Source organism: Mercenaria mercenaria, chromosome 11, assembly GCF_021730395.1.
Source record: "Mercenaria mercenaria strain notata chromosome 11, MADL_Memer_1, whole genome shotgun sequence".
NCBI lineage: Eukaryota > Metazoa > Mollusca > Bivalvia > Venerida > Veneridae > Mercenaria > Mercenaria mercenaria.
The window spans coordinates 67,869,811-67,896,108 of NC_069371.1; the positions used below are offsets into that span (position 1 = coordinate 67,869,811).

Consider the following 26,298-nt stretch of genomic DNA (forward strand, 5'->3'; position numbering starts at 1 on the left):
AAATGCTCGGAAGTAGCTATAAAACCAATATGGCAAAATATGTCAAAATAAGATGCAAAATGGTCATAATCATGTCCAAAAGGTTTGTAAGATGAAAGACAATGACACAAAACCAAGATCTTTATAGTCACATTTTCAATAACTGCGGCAGTATTTTTGCGATAAATCATTACTGAATTTTTCACTTTTGATAATCATCGTGTATATTAGTCCAAATAATTGTACTCGAGAGTTGAATATCGTTATATTATTTTGACTTGTCGATATCCGCCTCCGAGTACAAACCAGAAAAGGTAAAGAATGTGGTAGCACTGTCCTCTTCTTTGCGTAAGTAACACCCAATGGAATCCGTTGGGCGGGAATTTTGTTATAATAATGCAACGGATAAAAAAAAGAAATACATACATAGAAAGCCTGTAATTTTTCCTTTTCAATGATGTATATATTACCGAGATTTCTTGAGAAAAATTCAAACTACGGCAGTTAAAAAAAAAGCCAAGGTTTAACACGAGTGTACTACATATTGGAAAATGGCCGATCACCGATAAACGAAGCGTTTTCATTGGTCACGCCTCCGACCGCCATTACATGAAGACGATTGAAACGTTAGAGGTTTAAATTTTTTACAACAGAAATTCTTGATAAATATGTCCTGTTCTTATGTTTTTTATTTACTATTTATGATTTAAAACAACAGGTAAGCAGTAAGGGCTAAAGAAAAATCGTGACTACAGATAAATCGTAATTTCAATTGACCACAGTTTCCACCACAGTTTTGATTGTTTCTGGTTGAGACCTCTAGGTAGACAACGTAAAATATCAAAATGTAAAATCGGTCTGCCCGAGGTTTCATTATTTAGACTACGTGTATATGACAAATTTATAAATGACTTATCGCAGAAATTCGCAACATGAATTGAAACTGAAACTGCATAGATCTCCATTCTTTGTGATTGTCTTTTGTCTCATACTCCACTTAAATAGTATACCGTTCATCTGTAATGTCGCGGTACTTGACATTCGACGTAACGACATTAAACAAGAAACAACACAACAGTGTATTTCTTGTCTTTACCACAATATTTCATGTCATATGCATCTATAACTGTGTGAAAATGAATAAGATATCATTCAAGAAACATCCATGTGTACTTCGAACAACAATAGTCAGCCATTGTTATCATGTGACGTCACATCACTAATGTCGCGATATAGGTCAACAATTGTGTCAATCAAACTGTCATAGGTTAAAAACACTAAATATAATTCAGACAATGAAAAGCTATCTAAGTCAAACTAACAGGAACACTCAAAAGTCATTAAAAGCAAATTTAAACGTTTTATATTATCTGTTTACATTGGCACTATCGAAAATATTCTCCTCTATGCAGCGGACACACCAGATATTTTGCAAGTAAATCACAAAGTCGCGGGCGTGGTCATAATGTAGCGAAGCCTAAGAATCGTACTATTACTTAATATTTTCTATTTGATAGTTATCTAACATGTTAAAATTAACTGCTCAGTATCATGGGTCTATTTTGAGGAGATGGTCAGGGGCCCCCATCCCTTCCTCCCCCTAAAATCCGTTGACTTAAGACGTTTTGATGTTTCGCCTGATACCGATATTTCATTCATTTTTGTGTAGCTGGGGGATGTTATGTAAAATTTTGTGTCCTCTAACCTATAGGCGGGACTTAATTTGCATAATTAATGAGGACAAATGCTGATCAACTGGTAAACGAACTTATAAACATTGCAAATATTTGCTTAATTCATGGATTTTTGCAATAGATATGTGAAAAATACGATTTTAATAAATATTGACAGATATTTAGCAATGTAACTGCAGGTAGGAACATTTTTCGCCAGCATGAGTAAAATAGGCCACGAACTTCCCCGGTAAACACCACGTAGGTGGCGCAACTCAAATACCGCGAAATTAGTGATGACGCGAGATTAGTGATGTTGAGTATATAATAACTATTTTATGTTTGATATTCACATATTTTGAACAATTGTTATTGGTTTTGTAGCTAGAAATAGCTATATATAGCTAGATTTAGCTATATAGCTAATTTGTAACTTTTCTGGGAGCTGTTCAACATTCTTTATTTAATTATTTTACTTTTTATTTCCAATAGGAGAGATTGTGTTTGTATAATACAAATCTGTTGTATTTTCTATTTTTATACCCCCACCAAACATGTTTGAGGGGGGTATATAGGAGTCAGTTTTGTCGCGTCCCGTCCCGTCCCGAAATCTATTATCTCAGTTATTACCAAATGGATTTGATTCAAACTTAAAATACATGTTCCACCTTATCACCCACATCATGTGACACAAGGTGCATAACTCTTGACACCAAGTTTTCATGAATTATGTCCCCTTTTACTTAGAATTTAGGGTTAATTTTGCTGTATTTTCACTCTATCTCAGTTATTACTAAATGGATTTGATTCAAACTTAAAATAGATGTTCCACCTCATCACCCACATCATGTGACATAAGGTGCATAACTCTGACACCAATTTTTTTATGAGTTATGCCCCTTTTTACTTAGAATTTAAGGTTGATTTTGATGTATTTTCACTATATCTCAGTTACTACTGAATGGATTTGATTCAAACTTAAAATAGATGTTCCACCTCATCACCCACATCATGTGCCCACATCATGTGACACAAGGTGCATAACTCTGACACCAAGTTTTCATGAATTATGTCCCCTTTTACTTAGAATTTAAGGTTAATTTTGTTGTATTTTCACTATATCTCAGTTATTACTAAATGGATTTGATTCAAACTTAAAATAGTTGTTCCACCACACCACCTACATCATGTGACATAAGGTGCTTAACTCTGACATAAATTTTTTATGAATTATGTCCCCTTTTACTTTAAATTTAAGGTTGATTTTGATGTATTTTCACTATATCTCAGTTATTACAAAATGGATTTGATTCAAACTTAAAATAGATGTTCCACCTCATCACCCACATCATGTGACACAAGGTGCATAACTCTGACACCAATTTTTCATGAATTATGCCCCTTTTTACTTAGAATTTAAGGTTAATTTTGATGTATTTTCACTATATCTCAGTTACTACTGAATGGATTTGATTCAGACTTAAAATAGATGTTCCACCTCATCACCCACATCATGTGACACAAGGTGCATAACTCTGACACTAATTTTTCTTGAATTGTGTCCCCTTTTACCTAGAATTTAAGGTTAATTTTGATGTATTTTCACTATATCTCATTCTGATTGGCTTAGAGCCAAAGGGAAGTAACCTTTTTTTAACTTTTGTATGGAGTTTCTTCACCTTAAATTCCAGGAATTAGTCTATTTTTAGAAATCTTATTTTTAGATTTTCAATATTTTAGGTATTTTTCTAACTTTTTTATTATAAGTCCTGTGTAAAAAGTAAATACATTTTTCTGTGGTAACATGGGTCGGTAAGACACTTTTTTGTATTCACTTTCAGTGTATCTCTAATATTAGAGATTTAATATATTTACTGGTATTACTATACTAGTATTATACTAGTATTACTTACATGTGGAAGCCCAGGATGAAGTACTCCAAAGACTAAGTATTTTTAAGATTTCTTATGGTTGCCATTCTTCTGTGACAAGACCGTATGGTGGGGGTATGAGTCACTCCTGTGACAGTTCTAGTTAGAACTGGTAAGACAGCGATTGGGTGGGCAGAAGCCAATCGTCCATGCTTTTTTGTAAACTGGGATGTTTTTCTAACATCTAAACTTTCTTAAAACACAAATTACATCTGAATAATTTTTTGATCAATGCAAGGTTATAAAACAAGCAATTTATTGTTAACTTTTAATTGTTATTTCAAAATAAAATGGATCAATTATGAAGCTTAACTTACACTGTTTTTCTAAAAGTTTTGAACATCACTACAGTATGCCGCTTTAAAAATTGGATGTCATTTAAAACAGTAGATATTTGGATACAAAAATATGAAAATTAATAGTATTTCAAATCTTTTTGAATTTTGAAAATCCATAAATGAGCAAAAAAAGTTATTAAAAATTCTGATTCCATACGCAAACGGTGTAAAAAAATGTGTTTTGCCAACCACCAGATAAACAGATGTTAGCGTGTGACGTCACGGCGATCACTCCTATTCGCATGGGCCAGGGGTTCCATTTGACCCGGGACCCCGGGTCCGGACCCGGGAGATTTTCAAAAGACCCTCAAAGGACCCAGCATGATACTTGCCTGTGCGTCCTTCGGGACCCGGGGGCATTTTCCTTTGATAATCATTTCTCTTATCATTCATTTCCTTCAGTAAAACTATTTCCACGATAGACACGTGTATTCCAAAATAAACGCTCGCGGTCATGCCCTCCTGCCTTTGATCTTCTGCTAAATCCTGCCCTTTCTCTTGTAGACATGCCTCGCTGATTTTTTTATCAGCAAGTTACGTCACGGCGAGTGCACATAGGTAACAAGAATCAATGAAGTGTTGAAATTAATTGATAAAGCGTATTGATCCTGTGGACAGTCAAAAAAGGCGCCAGTTATTAAATTATCGTAAGCAGCTGATTACCGAGCGTGTGAAAAGTGCCTTGCAAGATTTTTTCATGCAAACCTTAAATTAGACCATTGCTTAGTGATCATACCGTAATTTCAACAAGAAACTTCACAAATTTTGATGAATTTTGAAAGCAAAAATAAGATTAGAATGTCCGTTCACGAGTCTAATTACACCCGATGTCATATGCAGATCTAGATGCATGTTTCCAAAATTCCTTGAAAAAAACTGACTTTCAATGCAGTTTTTAATGATAAGTAGCATAATTATTTGAGGAACTATCTCTGATTCAGCTTAGTTTGCCAAGTAAACTGAGCAAAAACTACTTTCCGGTGACATTCCGAAAGTGTACCAGTATCCGGATAGTACATGTTGGATACATTTTCATAGAGTGTTATAGCACTGTTCTGTTATTAAAAATTAAATGAAACATAGAAGAAAAACCTAATCAAAATAACATGAATTTTGATAAATATTAGTTTACAATATATGACCTGAAACTGACAGTTTTATTATGCTGTAACATGATCTTGGGTTTATTGTTTTCTTAGGTAAAGATCTACGTATTACTAAAAAAAATATAGTCAATTATATGGACGTGTTGGGACAGGACTCCTGTATTTTGGAAAAGGACCCTTCAAAATTTGGGCCCAAGGGTCCTGGGACTCTTGGGTTTTCAGGTCTAGTGGAACCACTGATGGGCCCTAACTTCAGTAGACAGGGGCGTCGGAAGGTGTTAGATATTGGGGCCGCGAGGGGGTAGGGGTGGGGGGGGGGGGTAGGTACGGGATTGGGGTAAGGGGGACCTCCCCCTGAATTTTTTTTAAAACAGGATCATAAATGGCGAGTTCTGATGCATTTAAGGGTACTGAATCGCATCTCAAGTCTCCAGTATTTTCTTACTATTTACATGACTATAAGCAAAATAAAGTTTAATAAACTCTTTTAATTAATAATGTATAACGCAATACAAAGAATGCATGTATGTTTTTTTTCTTTGTTTGTTTTGGGTTTAACGCCGTTTTCAACAGTATTTCAGTCATGTAACGGCGGGTAGTTAACCTAACCAGTGTTCCTGGATTCTGTACCAGTACAAACCTGTTCTCCGCAAGTAACTGCCAACTTCCCCACATGAATCAGAGGTGGAGGACTAATGATTTCATTGTGTCTGAAATCATAAGTCCTCCACCTCTGATTCATGTGGGGAAGTTGGCAGTTACTTGCGGAGAACAGGTTTGTACTGGTACAGAATCCAGGAACACTGGTTAGGTTAACTGCCCGCCGTTACATGACTGAAATACTGTTGAAAACGGCGTTAAACCCAAAACAAACAAACAAAACAAAACTAGAAATGTGTCCATGGGACACAGATGCTCCCACTACATGACATTAGTCAGGGGCCAGCACTCCTACAATACTGAATGAATCCGGATGCGAAACCCCAGGTGCACAACTACACATGCTGACCAACATTCCTGTAAACTTTGGTGATTCTAGGTCAAATACTTTTGGGGCTATGCGCGACACAACATTAAAATGACCAATTTTTTACTAAGTCAGGGGCCATAACTCCTACATGACTGGATGAATCCGGACGCGAAACCCCAGGTGCACAACTACACATGCTGACCAACATGCCTGTAAAGTTTTGTGACTCTAGGTCATATACTTTTGGAGCTAGGCACGACACAACATTAAAATGACCATTTTTTACAAAGTCAGCGGCCATAACTGCTACATGACTGAATGAATCCGGACGCGAAACCCCAGGTGCACAACTACACATGCTGACCAACATTCCTGTAAACTTTGGTGATTCTAGGTCAAATACTTTTGGAGCTATGCGCGACACAACATTAAAATGACCAATTTTTTACTAAGTCAGGGGCCATAACTCCTACATGTCTGGGTTAATCCGGACGCGAAACCCCAGGTGCACAACTACACATGCTGACCAACGTGCCTGTAAAGTTTTGTGACTCTAGGTCATATACTTTTGGAGCTAGGCACGACACAACATTAAAATGACCAATTTTTACAAAGTCAGGGGCCATAACTTCTACATGACTGAATGAATCCGGACGCGAAACCCCAGGTGCACAACTACACATGCTGACCAACATTCCTGTAAAGTTTTGTGACTCTACATCAAATACTTTCAGAGCTACGCGCGACACAACATTTTCGAAAGGACGGACGGACAGATCTATATCCCCCCCCCCCCCCCCCCCCAAAGTGGGGGCATAAAAAAACATACATGCATTCTTTGTATTGCGTTATACATTATTAATTAAAAGAGGGTTTTTTTGTATTTAATGGTATTGAACAATAATCTTTCATGTTACATTCATTTCTTATTTTTGTTTGAAATATCATTTTTTTAAGTAAAACCAATTTATGTAATTAATTCCTTACATCTTAGCGGTGTGATAAATCTTAACACTTACCTCTTTCATTAACTAAAAACATGATAATTATTTTTTCTGAATTTTATAAGTTAATACCTTAGATCTTTGCGGCTGGGTATAGCTTAAACGTTATATTGACTAAAGACATGCCAATTAAAAACATACTGATTTGTTCATGCGTAATTAAGTCAAATCACGGACACGTGTGTATGACTCCAATTAACACCCCCGATCGTGTCACCGTCACCACGGTAACACACTAATCTGGACAGCGTGTATTGTTTAACGCGAAGCAAAATTTAATATACTATACAAAATATTGGGTCCGCGGACCTGCGACTCCAACTTATGAATTTACAAAAAATCGTTTTTGGGCAAATTATTGGGGCCGCGGTCGCGGCCCCTGCGGCCCCACTTCCGACGCCCCTGGTAGAATGTAGCGTTTTCTTACACGTAAAATATACGATATAGAGCTACTTTAATTTAAACAGTTAAACCTACCTTTATTATATTCTAGCGATATCGTGTTAAAATAAGGCATTGGCCAGAGAACCGGAATCGGTTCCCTAGACGGCGAATTTATTCGTCTGGAACTGATTCTCTAGCCAAAGTACCATGCATAGGCTAGAGAACCGGAACTTTATTTCTATGCATAAAGCTGTCGAAATTCATTTCGTCATGTTTGGTAAGTATCATACAGGTTATTATCTTAATTAATTTTACCATTTCAGCAAGCCATACCCTTTCATTTTATTTGTGTTTCCAAAACTGTATTCAACGCATACTGTCCACCATATTGAAATGATAAAATAAACAAGTACGAATGAATGTGGAAATCGTCGGCAATAGAGCAAGCTGAAATTATTAAAACTTAAAAGATACAGTACAATAAAACAAACAATTGAAACAAATGTCTTCGAATGTGAAATGCCAAGGTGTTACAAACCACTATTTAAAGTGGTGAAAGAATCTGTATGAAGTTTTAATGGCAATTAAATTAGTTTGTAAAGCTGTAAACATGTCGCAGATACAAATCAATATTATTTTATATTTGAATAATTCAAACATAGTTCATGTTTAAAGCAAATAAAATCTAAAAACAGCAAAGTAGTTTTCACGCATTCATTTGTACTTGTTCATATCATTCCAATATGGTAGACACGGTATGCAGCATGTACACTTTTGGAGACAGTAAACACAGATAAATGCAAGGGCATGCTAAAATTTATTAAGATAATGATATGCTTGACACTTCCCAAGGAACATAATGCATAGAAATAAAATTCTGGTGCCCTAGCCTATGCAGGTATTTTGGTTAGAGAACTGGTTCCGGATGAATAAGTTTGCTGTCTAGGGAACCGATTCCGGTTCTCTAGCCACTGCCTAAAATTAAGGCAATGGCTACAGTTACGGTACCGTAATCCTAGCCTCCGATTCTAGGATTACGGAAGTTCTGTATTCGTAGACAAATCTATGAGGATAGGCTAGGATTAGGGAAGTATTTAAGAAGCATCAAATTTATGTTAGGACATGCATAAATGTTATTGTAAACTTACTTATTTCACTTGAAATAGCGTTTTTTTATGCCTACCCTATTATTTCGTGTTATTGATCATCCATTCTGGGTTAGTATCTTTAAAGAAACAAGCGAAATCAAAACCGGTTTTTCTTTCCAAAACCATACTAAATATATTATATTTTTTTCAAATTGGCAGACAATCAGAGTTTTATATTCTTAATAATAGCTCAAAAGGATTTTAAAAAATATTCTATACTTTAAATTTTATTATTTGATTTTGCCTGTCACTTTAGATTTCCGCGTATATAGAATCTGGCAAAATCAACACCCGTTTACATTTTTGTATTTCGTTTTCACTATTTTAACAGTCAGGGGTGTAACTGTTTCAAGTTATCGCAGTTTATAACCCATTTGAGTTATTGCTTATACTTTCATAACTTGTTTCAGTTATCATAAAATATTACAAAGCCCTCCTGTGCCAATTCGATCCTCCTTTGAATGAGACTAATGCAATTATTTCCTGAATCCTTGAAGTTTTATCTTTCCAGCTATCAGGGATCGAATTTAACTTTTTTTTCCACTAGCAAATTTTTTTCCACTTGCAAAATGATGGGTTCCACTAGCAATTATTTAAAAGCTGTTTAAGTGCTGAATTTATTAAGTTGTTTTGTTGTTGTTTGGTTTCATATAAACAGTTCATGGTCCGGACAGGCCGGGGACTTTCTGGTTTTGAAAGTACGATACGAACCAAAGTACTCAATGATTCTTTGAACTTTTGAAAGTTTTTCTCAGGTCACTGCCCCTAGTTTTGCTAGCATTTTAGATCTCCGCGGGCCTTTTTGCACCAAGAAACATGTTATTTTCCTCTCGATTTCGCAGATCTTTGCAAATTACAAACCAAAATGAAAAGAAATATTGCCTAGACGCTTACTTAGATTTCTGATAATTAGTATAAAGCGACAAGCGTCTACAAGCAGTCACATGATTATCTGTAAATAAACTGCCCCAAAGGAGTTTTAAAAGAGGAAAGGACAGTTTGAGCGAATTCCCAGATTTTCGAACGTGATCGCAAAAATATTTGAGTGCCATGATTTTCTACTCACATTTTTTTATTCTTACTCGAATTTTGCGAGTTAGCGACTGCTAAATTCAATCCCTGGCTATGCAGTAAAATTTTTTACGCAAGGCTGATAAAGTTTTACGCTAAAGTATTAAAGCTATAAAACTCTTAACATCCCATTATGCTTATCAGGTGACATGAGCAGACTAAAAGATACTTTGATTAACCACAGTTTGCTTCTAATTTCTCTTTATAGGTCACTTTGTGAGAACAGCAAAAAGGCTTTTTTTTTAATAACTTACCTGTGTTAACTTTATTTTATAACTAATACAGGTTATAAAATGCTTGAAAAAGTAACTGAAATAGGTTACATTACTGCCTTTAAACTGTTTAGGAAAACAACCCATATATAATTTTTCTTTATTTTATGTCTAATTTGATTTTATCTTTTAAAGGTGGTCAATCACATTTAATCAACATTTAACGACAATTTTTACTTTTTAGCTCACCTGTCACAAAGTGACAAGGTGAGCTTTTGTGATTGCGTGGTGTCCGTCGTGCGTCCCTAAACTTTTGCTTGTGACCACTCTAGAGGTCACATTTTTCATTGGATCTTTATGAAAGTTGGTCAGAATGTTCATCTTGATGATATCTAGGTCAAGTTCGAAACTGGGTCACGTGCCTTCAAAAACTAGGTCAGTAGGTCTAAAAATAGAAAAACCTTGTGACCTCTCTAGAGGCCATATATTTCACAAGATCTTCATGAAAATTAGTCAGAATGTTCACCTTGATGATATCTAGGTCAGATTTGAAACTGGGTCACATGCCTTAAAAAACTAGGTCAGTAGGTCTAAAAATAGAAAAACCTTGTGACCTCTCTAGAGGCCATATGTTTCTCAAGATCTTCATGAAAATTGGTCAGAACGTTCACCTTGATGATATCTAGGTCAGGTTCGAAACTGGGTCACGTACCATCAAAAACTAGGTCAGTAGGTCAAATAATAGAAAAACCTTGTGACCTCTCTAAAGGCCATATTTTTCATGGGATCTGTCTGAAACTTGGTCTGAATGTTCATCTTGATGATATCTAGGTCAAATTCGACACTGGGTCACGTGCGGTCTCAAACTAGGTCAGTAGGTCTAAAAATAGAAAAACCTTGTGACCTCTCTAGAGGCCATATATTTCATGAGATCTTCATGAAAATTGGTCAGAATGTTCACCTTGATGATATCTAGGTCAAGTTCGAAAGTGGGTCACGTGCCTTCAAAAACTAGGTCAGTAGGTCAAATAATAGAAAAACCTTGTGACCTCTCTAGAGGCCATATTTTTCATGGGATCTGTATGAAAGTTGGTCTGAATGTTCATCTTGATGATATCTAAGTCAAGTTCGAAAGTGGATCATGTGCCTTCAAAAACTAGGTCAGTAGGTCAAATAATAGAAAAACCTTGTGACCTCTCTAAAGGCCATATTTTTCATGGCATCTGTATGAAAATTGGTCTGAATGTTCATCTTGATGATATCTAGGTCAAGTTCGAAACAGGGTCATGTGCAGACAAAAACTAGGTCAGCAGGTCTAAAAATAGAAAAACCTTGTGACCTCTCTAAAGGCCATACTTGTGAATGGATCTCCATTAAAATTGGTCAGAATGTTCACCTTGATGATATCTAGATCAAGTTTGAAACTGGGTCACGTGCCTTAAAAAACTAGGTCAGTAGGTCAAATAATAAAAAAACCTTGTGACCTCTCTAGAGGCCATACTTTTCATGGGATCTGTATGAAAGTTGGTCTGAATGTTCATCTTGATGATATCTAGGTTAAGTTTGAAACTGGGTCAACTGCGGTAAAAAACTAGGTCAGTAGGTCTAAAATTATTAAAATCTTTCTCTCTAGAGGCCATATTTTTCAATGGATCTTCATGAAAATTGATCTGAATGTTCACCTTGATGATATCTAGGTCAGTTTCGAAACTGGGTCACGTGCGGTCAAAAACTAGGTCAGTAGGTATAAAAATAGAAAAACCTTGTGACATCTCTAGAGGCCATATTTTTCATGAGATCTTCATGAAAATTGGTCAGAATGTTCACCTTGATGATATCTAGGTAAAGTTCAAAACAGGGTCACGTACCTTCGAAAACTAGGTCAATAGGTCAAATAATAGAAAAACCTTGTGACCTCTGTAGAGACCATATTTTGCAATGGATCTTCTTGAAAATTCGTCAGAATTTTTATCTTGATAATATCTAGGTCAAGTTCAAAACTGGGTCACATGAGCTCAAAAACTAGGTCACTATGTCAAATAATGACGTCATACTCAAAACTGGGTCATGTGGGAAGAGGTGAGCGATTCAGGACCATCATGGTCCTCTTGTTTTATATTCTGGTAGAGAATTATTTAAGGAACAAAAAGACCGATTACATAGAGTTAGATTCCTATTTGAAATGTATATTTTATTATTTTTATAAAATTTTTAAATACTCCCCTTTAATATGAAAGTATATAAAAAGCTGGGTATTTCTTTTTATTTCGATACAATGTCTAGTTTTTCATTTGCATTTGATAGACATATCAACTATTGAACAATCTGAACCAAAATGCAAGTTTTAAAGTTGTGTGTAGCTTCTGAATTCATTTATTTCCAATCTATCTTGGTTGCGCAACCACCAAGATAGGCAAAGGGAGGTAATAAAAAGTTTTCAAACTTGCGTTTCTAATTAATTCCATCTAAATACATAATTTTTAATGCAAATATTTTACAAATATATTACAATATGTCTAATATTTATACATTTTCTTAGGCAAAGTATGTTTATCAAATTTATACTTATGATAAAATAACTCTATCTTGGTTGGGCAACCAGGATAGGAAAATGAAATTTTAAAAATACATCCAGTGAAAATCTAATTTGTATTAAGTGTTAAGTGAACATAAATGAGTGTAAATGATCAGATGCTAAAGTTTCGAACAAATCCGTTACATGGCCAAAATCTGATTATCCACCTTTAAAAAGATTTTTTGTTTGTATATAAATCCATTTCTGAAAATGCGTTTGACCATTATTTTTAAAATTATGTCACTATTTTAATGTAACATACTTAGGTGCCACACATAGTCTTTAACGACAAAATAAATTTTAATCCTGTGAGATGTATATAGGGTAAGTTACATGTACATGAATTTAAGAGCAAGTAGCTTTTACTGTAGGAGGAAAACTGAGCATGGGCGGACTAGCACTGACTGTCATCCATTATTTAAAAAATACTCAAATAATGACAGATATTTAATTTTAAACTCTATAGTCCTGTTGAGTATATATTGAAATAACATCAGTTAAAATAATTATTTGATATGTCGCTTATTTTCAAAACAGATCTAACAAAGAAAGTTTGCAATTTTCAGGGACAACCCTCATACTTGTGATATCGATGCAGGCAACAAAAAATAATTTTGCATTGTATAAATGTATTTTTTTCCTTTTAGAACAGTGTTTCAATTTATGTCACATAATGTCATACAGGTTATCTAATCATCGTAGGATTTTTACCCGCCCAGATAATATTTTCTAACAAAAATTTTGGACTTCTCTGCAAAAATACTGTATTCTTAAATTGTCACATTTGGTTCAATGCTCTTTGGGTTTGCAAATTTGGTTGCACAGGATGAGTTTTCTTTGAAAGCATTCACAATGCTCAACTTGTTTTGCAACTGAAAAATGAAGACATAGCTGATTTTTGCAACATGTAGGCAAAACTGTCCAATCTTTTCATTTCTTTGTATTTCTTGTTAATGTATTATTTTTCATGTTTGCCTATTTTTAGCTGATTGGCTTTAAACTTGTCAGAAACTATTTCACTTGCCTAAGCATGTAAAAATTAGAATGTTAACAACTAAGCCCTTTGTTATCCTTCAAAATAAATTATTATAATAACATAATAATTTAAATTTATATTTAATTTAGTAAATGAGTCATACCAAGAATTTAAATGAATTCAGGAAGTAAAAATGAAGTAACAAAAAGGCGTATGAATTCAAACTTGCACTTGTTAAAAAGATAGGCAAAGATTTTTAAAGATATTCAGTGCCCATCTTTTACTAACACATTCTATCTTTAAAAATACAAAATCCTCATCAGATTCACATATCTTTACTAAATCTACAGATTAATTGTATTATAGTCTCACATAATATTATATAACTAAATGTTAGGCAGAAACAGAAGGTTAAAAAACTTCTAGTTTTTCTTGACCCCCCCCCCCCCCCCCCCTTGCGGAAATGAAGACGTAGTCGTCCGAATGGCTGTCTGGTGACATATAGTCGTCCAAATGGCTGTCCGGTGTATGTGCGTCTGTGCATGTGTCCGTTTGGATTTGTTTGTCGGGACCATAACTTTGACATGCATGGAGCAGTCTTGTTTTTAGTTGGCATGAATGTTTAACGCAATGAGACGGAGTGTCATATGCTAACTCCAGGTTCCTATTTCCAAGTTTAAGGTCACAGTTGGAGGCCAAAGGTCATGTCAGATCTTAAATCTGGCCCATAACTTTGACATGCACTGAGGAATCTTGTTTATATGTGGCATGAATGTTTAACTCAGTGAGACAGAGTGTCTTGTTCAATTCCCAGGTTCCTGTCTCAAAGGTCAAGGTCACAGTTAGGGGTCAAAGGATGGGCTCGACATGTTGCCTGTAGGCATCTAGTTTAGTGGTAGAAAAAGTTCATTAAGTCTTTAATTATATGTATTTAATAAGTGTGTACTATTGTAAACCTAATTTATAGTACTGTTAATACAAATGAACTTGTTAGGTTTTTTTACATAAACTATAAAATATAGTATTTGCTCATATTATCAAATATAAAATTTAGTCCTAGTATACCTTAATGTATCAGTAAGTTATATATTGTATGAAGAGTAATTTGTATATTTTTTTCAGAAACTTATGGAAAAGGTAAAAATTCTTCTGATAGAGCCATTTTATGCGGGCTCACATAAGCAACTGATAGATCTTCTACACAAGGAAGTTCCAGGTACAGAACTGATGACACTTCCTGGCAAGAAATGGCACTGGAAGGCTCGAACATCAGCCCTGTGGTTCAGTCAAGCTATACCAAGAGAACACAACTTTAGGTAAAGTTTTTATGTCTGTTGTTTCTGAAATAGTTAAGATTAGTATACATGTAAATCTGATTTAAAAAAAAATTGTTATAGTTCATATGAATATTATTAAGTTTATTTCAATGATTAGAAAATTGTAAATTATATAGCAATATGAGGAATTTTATACTTTCAAGCTTGATGTTCAGCAAAAACAGTACTATTCAATTATATAGCTAAAATGATAGCATTCAATTCCAATGTGCTGCCTCCCCCCCCCCCCCCCCCCCACACACACACACACAACCAGTTCAATAGGGTGTGGCCAACCTGGTTTTATAATCTTGACAAGACATTGCTGGACATGGAATGTTTTCTTGCCAGTTTGACACAAGATATCTTTCTGCCACCACCTCTGATTCATGTGGGGAAATTGTCTCTTGCTGGTGGAAAAAAATAAATACCTGTACAGAATACAGGAACTCTGGGTAGGTTAGCTAAAAGCTGTTAAAAATGAAGTTTAACCAATCATAGCAAATATTATATGTATAAGCCAGCCCGCTTAGCTCAGTAGGTAGAGCATCGGTCTACGGATCGCGGGGTCGTGAGTTCGATCCTCGGGCGGGGCGTATGTTCTCCGTGATTATTTGATAAACGACATTGTGTCCGAAATCATTAGTCCTCCACCTCTGATTCATGTGGGGAAGTTGGCAGTTACTTGTGGAGAACAGGTTTGTACTGGTACAGAATCCAGGAACACTGGTTAGGTTAACTGCCCGCTGTTATATGACTGAAATACTGTTGAATAACGGCGGTAAACCCAAAACAAACAAACAAAATTATATGTATAATGTTTAATGATGTAATTCTTGTATCTTTGTATCAAAAACTAAATACTTCCTTTGACTTTGTGCCTTTCAGATGTTATATATTTATAGATTTTTGTGGTTTTACAGGACACTATTTACAAGCTCTGTGCTAAATTTGGCAGAACTCACTGCCTTGAGACCTGATTTGGCAGCTTTACATAAAGTGATTTATTTCCACGAGAATCAGTTGGTATATCCTGTAAGAAAACAACAGAACAGAGATTTCCAGTTTGGATATAACCAGATACTTTCAAGGTAAGAAAACATGATAGATTTCCAGTTTGGATATAATCAGATACTTCCAAGGTAAGAAAACATGATAGATTTCCAGTTTGGATATAATCAGATACTTTAAGGTAAGGAAACAACATGATAGATTTCCAGTTTGGATATAACCAGATACTTTCAAGGTAAGAAAACAACATGATAGATTTCCAGTTTGGATATAACCAGATACTTTCAAAGTAAGGAAACAACATGATAGATTTCCAGTTTGGATATAACCAGATACTTTAAGGTAAGAAAACAACATGATAGATTTCCAGTTTGGATATAACCAGATAATTTCAATGTAAGGAAACAGCATGATAGATTTCAAGTTTGGATATAACCAGATACTTTCAAGGTAAGGAAACAACATAATAGATTTCCAGTTTGGATATAACCAGATACTTTCAAGGTAAAGAGACATCATGATAGATTTCCAGTTTGGATATAACCAGATACTTTCAAGGTAAGGAAACAACATCATAGATTTCCAGTTTGAATATAACCAGATACTTTCAAAGTAAGAAAACAACATGATAGATTTCCAGTTTGGATATAACCAAATACTTTCAAGGTAAAGAAACAACATGATAGATATCCAGTTTTGATATAACCAGATACTTTAAGGGTAAGGAAACATCATGATAGATTTCCAGTTTGGATATAACCAGATACTTTCAAGGTAAGGAAACAACATGATATATTTCCAGTTTGAATATAACCAGATACTTTCAAAGTAAGAAAACAACATGATAGATTTCCAGTTTGGATATAACCAAATACTTTAAGGTAAAGAAACAACATGATAGATTTCCAGTTTGGATATAACCAGATACTTTAAGGTAAGGAAACAACATGATAGATTTCCAGTTTGGATATAAGCAGATACTTTCAAGGTAAGAAAACAACATAATAGATTTCCAGTATGGATATAACCAGATACTATAAGGTAAGGAAACAACATGCTAGATTTTCAGTTTGGATATAACCAGATACTTTCAAGGTAAGGAAACATGATAGATTTCCAGTTTGGATATAACCAGATACTTTAAGGTAAGGAAACAACATGATAGATTTCCAGTTTGGATATAACCAGATACTTTCAAGGTAAGGAAACAACATGATAGATTTCCAGTTTGGATATAACCAGATACTTTCAAGGTAAGAAAACAACATGATAGATTTCAAGTTTGGATATAACCAGATACTTTAAGGTAAGGAAACAACATGATAGATTTCCAGTTTGGATATAACCAGATACTTTCAAAGTAAGAAAACAACATGATAGATTTCCAGTTTGGATATAACCAAATACTTTTAAGGTAAAGAAACAACATGATAGATTTCCAGTTCGGATATAACCAGATACTTTAAGGTAAGGAAACAACATGATAGATTTCAAGTTTGGATATAACCAGATACTTTCAAGGTAAGAAAACAACATGATAGATTTCCAGTTTGGATATAACCAGATACTTTCATGGGTAAGAAAACAACATGATAGATTTCCAGTTTGGATATAACCAGATACTTTCATGGGTAAGAAAACAACATGATAGATTTCCAGTTTGGATATAACCAGATACTTTCATGGGTAAAAAAACAACATGATAGATTTCCAGTTTGGATATAACCAGATACTTTCATGGGTAAGAACACAACATGATAGATTTCCAGTTTGGATATAACCAGATACTTTCATGGGTAAGGAAACAACATAATAGATATCCATTTTCAAATTGGATATAACCACATACTTTCAAGGTAAAGAAAATATATATGATAGATTGCCAGTTTAGTTATAACCAGAAATTAACAGGAATGTTTGTTTGTTTGCCTGTAAAGACATACATGTACTATCCAGACAAGAAATTACCATTTTCATACTTAGAGATTAAAAAAGTACACTGAGTCTGTTTCAAACGCTGTTTGTAATCCTATCATTTATCAATTGAAAAATAAAAATGTTTTCAGTAATGAATTTATGTGTTATGCCAAGGTCTCTGGCCCATACCTTTTGAGGGTCAAGGTCACATCTAGAATTCTAAGGTATATATGTCGTCTGTGACTAGAAGTTTAGATCTGTGCTAATAGTGCTATATTTTTTACCAAAAGAAACTTTATGCAAAATAGATGTTGACACACAAGCTACATGTAATTTGCTTTGTTCCTTTTCAGTATTGTTGCAGATGCAGTTTTATTCAACTCAAAATACAATATGGACTCTTTCCTGAGCAACATAAACTCTCACCTGAAGCTGATACCAGACCATCGACCAAAGGGAATAGTAGAACAGATCAGATCAAAATGTCATGTTCTTCATTATCCGATCATCTTTCCAACACTTGATAACAATTCTCAACCACATGATTCAAGAAATAAAGATTTTGATGATTGTTCACAAAATGATATGGAAATATGTGAAGGTAACTCAGATATGAATGTTGAGATGAAGAGGGAAAGTAAAGACTCCTTGCAGAAACCAAATACTGTAAATGGTACAGAAAGCAAAGAAATAGTTCCCAAGGTGTTAACTGAATCTTTAAATTGTGATATTGAGGATAGCCGTGCATCTAACTTGACCGTAAAATCAGATACAAATAAAGATAAATCTGATACAATTGTAGTTAAAACCGACACAGGTGAAGGTAAAACTGAAACAGTTGAAGGTATAACTGATATAGGGGAAAAGGTAGAAGATAGATCTGATGCTAAAGTTGAAAATTGTAATGCACAAAGTAGAAAGTACTCCGATGCAGCTGAGGAATTACCAGCAAAGAAGAGCAAAATGATGGAACATACACAACCTTTGCATATCCTTTGGCCTCACAGATGGTAAGTGATGTGACTTAGGCATTTACAGATAATGTTGAACCTAAGCATTCTGTATAGCTAAAAATTTACAAACATTTTAATGAACACTTTATTGTACATTCTAATATGGCTAACAATGCTTTAATCATCACAACGATGTTATGTTGACGTCACGCCAACGTGATATTTAACGACATGTACGCATCAAGAAATAGCCCTTTCAAATTTCATGAAATATTTCATATAATAACATGTTTGAAACAAAATGTCACATTGCACAAATGTTTTGATTAATTTGTACACATACTGAATTAGTTATTCGCATTGCTGAATAATTCGCAATAATTTACGCTCAAACTGAGTTCTGCCCCAAGACGTACTACCGTTTCCGATCCTGGCGTGTTTTAACAAATACCTACTATTGGTGCCATGCTTGCGTGAAGAAACAGTTCCATCATATTTGATATAAATTTTACAATAAAGAACATATTAGAATCGAAATAATTTATAGCAAAACAGTGCTTTATCACTGTTTATACACTCTGGCGGTTATACGTCGTCCGAAATAATTTCACTCGGGCTGCGCCTTCGTGAAATTATTACGTCCGACGTATAACCGCCCATCGTGTATAAATAGTGATAAAGCACTGTTTTGCTAAAAATTATTTCTTAATTACATTAAATTGCATTGAATGAGAGCTATAAAATGTTGTTGCTAAGTCCAGCCACCTTTTCAGTGCAGGTCCTTTACTTTAAATAATCTTACACACATTGAACATATTGTCTGTACCTTATGAAAAACTATCAAAGTGTATTTCAAATTTTGAGAATGACTTGATTTGGCAAATTGCTTGGACAGATTGTACCTGAATTAATGCTAGTCATTGAGTTGTTGAACCTGAATGTCTGATATATGTCCTGTTCTAAAAATTTTACAGGGAACATGACAAAGACCCGCAGACATTTTTCAACGTTTTGACACGCTTACATAATGACGGTCTTGACTTCAGAATTTCAGTACTGGGTGAAATGTATTCAGAAGTTCCAGGTAACTGGTTGACTTTAACAGTTTGTTAAAAGCCTATTGAGTTGATCTGCCCCATTCATTTCTGTGAAAATGTTTAATGTGTTGAGACAGTTATGAAGTTCAAGTATAAATGTATAAAGGCTGTTTCTCTTTTAATTTCCCTCTTCCTAACTTTTAATTTAGGATTATGACTCAACATAAAAATTTAATTGGTAATTTTTGTCCAGCACGCTTGCGGAAGCGAGGACATAGTCATACAAATGGCTGTTCGGTGTTTGTGCATTTGATTGTACATCGCTGTGTGCGTCCCTACGGATTTATTTGTCCGAATCATAACTTTGACATGTTTGGATCAATCTTGTTTATATTTGGCATGAATGTTAACCTCAGTGAGATTGAGTATCATGCGCAAACCACAGGTTCCTATCTCAAATGTCAAGATCGCAGAGGCCAAAGATCAAATTTAATAATGATTTTGTCTGAAGCATTTCTTCTTAATGCATGAAGGGATTTTGATGTAACTTGGAACAATTTTTCACCATCATGAGACGGAGTGTCATGTGCAAGAGCCAGGTCCCTAGGTCTAAGGTCAAGGTCACAGAGGTCAAAGGATACAAGAATGACAACTTTGTCCGAAGCATTTCTTCTTCATGCATGGAAGGATTTTGATGTTACTTGGCAAAAATATTCACCACCATGAGGCAAAGTGTTATGGGCTAGAACCAGATCCCTAGGTCTGATGTCAAGGCCACACTTAGAGGTCAAATGTCAGATACAAAAATGATTTTGTCCGTAGCATTTCTTTTTCATGCACAGAGGGATTTTTATGTAACTTGGCATAATTGTTTACCATTATGAGACGGAGTGTCATGCACAAGAATCATGAATTACTTCCCTTTGTTGTAACTATAAATAGCTTATATTGTAATGTTTTCATTACTGGTCATAGGGAAAAATCAAGATCACTTTTCTGTAGTACAACATGCATGTTACATCCAATTGTGAGGTGTATTTTGACCTAATATATCTACTGGTAAGGATTTTTGTTTTGACTTAAGATTTTTTTTCAAGATTTAATTCCTTTGTTGTAACGATAAATAACTTGTGTTTTAACTTTTTGCAGTCCTTTTAGCGCATCTGATTTTTTGAAAAAAAAATGATGAGTGATTATCATCACTTGATTGGCGTAGGCATTGGTGTTGTCTGGTTAAGTTTCATGTTTAGGTCAGCTTTTCTCCTAAACTATCAAAGCTATTGCTTTGAAACTTGCAACACTTGTTCACCATCAATAGCGCTGACCCTGTACAACAAGAAACATAACTCCATCCTGCTTTTTGCAAGAATTATGGCTGCTTTTGGACTTAGAAAATCAAATTTCTTGGTTAAGTTTTGTGTTTAGGTCAGCTTTTCTCCTAAACTATCAAAGCTATTGCTTTAAAACTTGCAACACTTGTTCATCATCATAAGCTGACCCTGTACAGCAAGAAACATAACTCCTTTCTGCTTTTTGCAAGAATTATGCTCCCTTTTGGCCTTAGAAAATATCAGATTTATTGGTTAAGTTTTATGTTTAGGTAAACTTTTCTCCTAAACTGTCAAAGCTATTGCTTTGAAATTGCAACACTAGTTCACCATCATAAACTGACCCAATACAGCAAGAAACATAACTCCATCATGCTTTTTGCAAGAATTATGGCCCCTTTTGACTTAGAAAATCAGATTTCTTGATTAAGTTTTGCGTTTAGGTCAACCTTTCTCCTTAACGGTCAAAGCTATTGTTTTAAAACTCAGAGCAGTTATTCACCACTAAAAGCTAACTCTGCACAACAAGTACCATAACTCTGTATTGCTTTTTGCAAGAATTATGGCCCTTTTTGGACTTAGAAAATCATGGGTAGGACTATATTTCTATTATACAGAGACAAAAAAATCAAATGAGCATCTGCACCCTCAAGGTGGTGCTCTTGTTTTTATTAGCTCACCTGTCACAAAGTGACAAGGTGAGCTTTTGTGATCGTGCGGTGTCCGTCGTCCGTCCGTCAGTCCGTGCGTCCGTAAACTTTTGCTTGTGACCACTCTAGAGGTCACATTTTTCATGGGATCTTTATGAAAGTTGGTCAGTATGTTCATCTTGATGATATCTAGGTCAAGTTCGAAACTGGGTCACATGCCTTCAAAAACTAGGTCAGTAGGTCTAAAAATAGAAAAACCTTGTGACCTCTATAGAGGCCATAATTTTTAATGGATCTTCATGAAAATTGGTCAGAATGTTCGACTTGATGATGTCTAGGTCAAGTTCGAAACTGGGTCAGGTGCGGTCAAAAACTAGGTCAGTAGGTCTAAAAATAGAAAAACCTTGTGACCTCTGTAGAGGTCATATATTTCACAAGATCTTCATGAATTTTGGTCAGAACGTTCACCTTGATGATATCTAGGTCAGGTTCGAAACTGGGTCACGTGCCTTCAAAAACTAGGTCAGTAGGTCAAATAATAGAAAAACCTTGTGACCTCTCTGAAGGCCATATTTTTCATGGGATCTGTATGAAAGTTGGTCTGAATGTTCATCTTGATGATATCTAGGTCAGGTTCGAAACTGGGTCACGTGCGGTCAAAAACTAGGTCAGTAGGTCTAAAAATAGAAAAACCTTGTGACCTCTCTAGAGGCCATAAATTTCACAAGATCTTCATGAAAATTGGTCAGAACGTTCACCTTGATGATATCTAGGTCAGGTTTGAAACTGGGTCATGTGCCATCAAAAACTAGGTCAGTAGGTCAAATAATAGAAAAACCTTGTGACCTCTCTAAAGGCCATATTTTTCATTGGATTTGTATGAAAGTTGGTCTGAATGTTCATCTTGATGATATCTAGGTCAAGTTCGAAACTGGGTCACGTGCGGTCAAAAACTAGGTCAGTAGGTCTAAAAATAGAAAAACCTTGTGACCTCTCTAGAGGCCATATATTTCATGAAATCTTCATGACAATTTGTCAGAATGTTCACCTTGATGATATCTCAATCAAGTTAGAAAGTGGGTCACGTGCCATCAAAAACTAGGTCAGTAGGTCAAATAATAGAAAAACCTTGTGACCTCTATAGAGGCCATATTTTCCATGGGATCCGGACCAGACGCCTTGTTGGGATTTAGATTCTTGAGCATTTTCAAAACACCTTCTACAGTTATATCAGTGTCAGACATTTTATTAACTTGTTGAAATTTGTCACTTTCAAAGAGGTTTAATTCACAAAGTTGTTGAAGACTGACTGGTTTAGGTTTGAGAAAACACATTCAAATTGTTTGTTAAGAATTGTTGCTTTATCATATGGTTTGGTATAAGTTTTACCTTCAGATTTTAAAGGTGCTACACCATGATTGTCTGCTTTTTTATGTTTTACAAAAGAATAGATTTTTTTTTGTTTTTACCAGATTCTGAGTCATTAGAAAAGATTACCGATTCTAAATATTCCCAATAAGATTTTCGTATTTCTCTTTGGATGGTGGCTTTAAGAAAAGTAAGTCGCTGTCTCATTTTGCTGTATCGTTCTTTTCCATTAGCATTTTTACATTTAGTATGTAATTTATCTCTTTTATGTATCATTTTAATGATCTTTTTTGTTACCCAGGGAAGATCACTTCTGGGTTTAGTCATTTTAGTTGGTATATATTTGCTCGATAATTCATTGATTTTATTTTTAAATTTTTCTCACAATATGTTTGGGTCATTAGATGAGAGTTTAACAAAAACATTATTAAAGTATTCATTGAGATCAGACTTGAATGAATCCCAGTTGGCTTTTTTAAATTGTTTGATTTCACGTTTTACTTGCCGAGGTCTGCCAATTTTGATGTTCATTTCATGAAAGACAATATTAAGATCTGACGATCCAAGACTAGGTAATATTTTGGTGGAATGAACTTGAGAAGGTTGATGTGTCAAGAATAAATCAAGAACATTGTTTTCTCTTGTCGGTTCTTTTACTACCTGATCCAGGTTGAAATTTGTAAGATTTTCCAAGAATTGTTCATATAATGATTTAGATTTACAAGAATCCCTAACAGACGTCCAGTCTATATCAGGCATGTTTAAATCGCCAAACTATGCTATTTCTAGGTACATTCTGCAAAGAGTTCCACAAGGACAACGGGCTATTTTGATCAATTTCATGAGGTTTGTAAAATGCCGATAAATAGATTTGACCCCTGGAATGCTTAATTTTGTCCAAACTTTGTTGCAATCTGGGTCAGTCTTTAAGTCAGGTTGTTCCTCACAAACAAATCTATTAGGAACAGCCAACATTACACCACCCCCTTTACCACTAGTTCTATCATCTCTAAAAACTTGAAATTGGTTATCTTCAGGATTGGTTTGCGGTAGAGACCACCATGTTTAATTTCTTGTTAGCAAGGCAAAGTGGTTTAACAAGTGTTTTACTTTTTATAAGTTTGTATGGTCTATTTGGATATAGGAATTGGGTTCGTATAATGTTATTACATTATATCGATGGATTTGTATTATTTCTGGTTCGGTTGATATTGTTGTATTCGTTCATTTTACGCGTTCTTTCTGTCTTTCTGGAATCCGCGTAAAGTTCTGTAATCGCAGGTCTACAACTGCCATTTACTTCTGTTTTAACATCTAGCATGAATATCACACTATTCACATTACAGCACAGTTACAGCTCTTGGGGGTGTTGGTACACAGGCACAGGTGTGAGCAGACAGAAGACTGGAGAGAGTTGTTACATGTAATGTGGGTGTTTATTCTACAAATAAGGTATGCTATATTGTCAGTATTCTATTGTTTTTATATACATGTGTTTTAGTGTGAAGGAATAGAGTGATTGAAGTCAAGATCAGTGCAGTTTGCCAGTTACTTGAAACACTAGGTATTAGCCACTATACAGACCACTGGACCACTAGATAACAATAATGATATATGTTTAATATTGTTTTTAAATCATTTATAATCTGTTGTGTAATTAATGTATAACCGATAACTTTTAAATGAACAACAAATTGATTAATGGTTCTACTTAGTATAATGTAAATGTTCAAGTAAAACGGTATGGTTTATAGCGTAATTGATATCTATAGTATGTATGATATCTATTATATGTATGATATATGATTATCTGTATGATATCCGTTTGATATCATACCTATCTTTTACTATTGTTGTTATGTATGTTTCAGACCCGGACATGTTACACGTCTCGAGTGGTTTGATGATAAACAGTTAAGTGTTAAGAGACATTCAGAGATAATACAGTAATATTCCATTCAGAGATAGTATGTATATGTAAAGAGAAGAGACATTTAAAAAGACTGTATCATAGTTTACATGATGACAGATTGATACATGTGTTACACATATAGAAGAAGATTATATAGAAAATTAAAAGTAGTAGAAACCCCGAACTGTATAGTTTCGTCTCTACTAGAATGGCGCCCAACGTGAAAATCGTGTATGAAACAAACTTTTAAGTATTTTACAGATCTATTTCTGGAAGTTAACAGTTTGATTGATTGTGTCGAAGCCCCGACGATAAAGTGGAGCATATTGGTACGTAGCCTGGTACAATGTGGTAGAATCTAAAGACGTTATTCGACATCCTGTCTCGTATGGTTAGAACATCTTCAACGTGTCGTGCTATTTGTTTATGGTGGAGGATCTACAGACGTTATGCTTCAACATCCGTGCAAGATTCAAGATCCGGTGGAACATTTCAGACTGTGATCAGTGTTTATTTATTAGGACAGTCAGTGGCTAGTGATCTTTTTGTGTACCAAGAGTTGGTGAGTCGGTATATAAATTTTTCCTGGGTCACATTTTTGTAATTTTTCAACTTTAAGTGAAAAAATTAGAAAACAGACTTAAACTGTAATTAAGTAAACTGTTTTATAGACAGTCGAAGAGTTTTCTACCAAATTAAGTGATTGAGTTAGAATATAGACCTATATTTGAATATATAGTGAATATAGTTGTCAGTTTCAGTATTACTTACTCTCGGTACGAGCCGTGATAGAATATTGTCAATTAGAAACGATAATTTACATCGAGCCAAGTGATTTTCGAACCAGTATCTTTTCGTTAAAGTTATTTTAATCAGTTAAGGCTGTGACCCAGGGTGTAATTATTTTATAGTGTGTCAATTGTAAAGAAAGTGAGAGAAATTCACCACAATCACATTTTCAAGTAATAAACATGGTGGCGGTTCTCTTTGCATGAAAAATCTCCTCTTTTGATTAATATATCTGATACTATCTTTATTAGTCTTTCTTTTAATCCTCTTAAACCGGCAGTTTCATGTAGACCGCAATTACAGTGCAAAATAAATTCTAAATTCACAAGGTTTCAGCTGAATTGAGTCAGGTTTTGTTGTTTACATATTTTTTTCATTGGAAGGTTATTTGGTTGACCTTTGTGATACTCAGTTGGCCATTGTGATATTTCATTCATAGAATTTTACTACACTTGCTGGTTGTAGATTTCGATTGATTGTGATATCAGTGACACTTTCCTTTAGTGTATTTTCATTGGATCTCAGGTCATGTGACTTTAGTCAGGTGGTTGTATTTTCTGAAAATCATAGTTTGACAGGTGTGACCTATATTTACCTATCTTGTCAATTGTGTATACATGTATTTGTTTTTCAGTGGTAGACAGAACTGA

At 34.7% G+C, this 26,298-nt stretch overlaps 1 protein-coding gene across 1 annotated transcript; it reads left to right on the forward strand.

Moving 5' to 3' along the window:
* LOC123531951 (glycosyltransferase-like domain-containing protein 1) lies at positions 1-26,298 on the forward strand. The gene is made up of 8 exons (XM_053518167.1): positions 1-82; positions 14,490-14,683; positions 15,607-15,774; positions 17,965-18,621; positions 19,539-19,648; positions 24,294-24,399; positions 24,819-24,893; positions 26,283-26,298. Exons 1-8 carry the CDS (start codon positions 53-55, stop codon positions 26,296-26,298), a joined length of 1,356 nt encoding a protein of 451 aa, XP_053374142.1. The 5' UTR covers positions 1-52.

Excerpts from the sequence above, each read along its gene's own strand:
- LOC123531951 (XM_053518167.1), top strand. The coding sequence starts at position 53 with ATGCAAAATGGTCATAATCATGTCCAAAAG. Across the intron at positions 15,775-17,964 it reads TATAACCAGATACTTTCAAG|TATTGTTGCAGATGCAGTTT; the intron begins GTAAGAAAACAT and ends GTTCCTTTTCAG. Across the intron at positions 24,400-24,818 it reads GTGTTTATTCTACAAATAAG|ACCCGGACATGTTACACGTC; the intron begins GTATGCTATATT and ends TGTATGTTTCAG.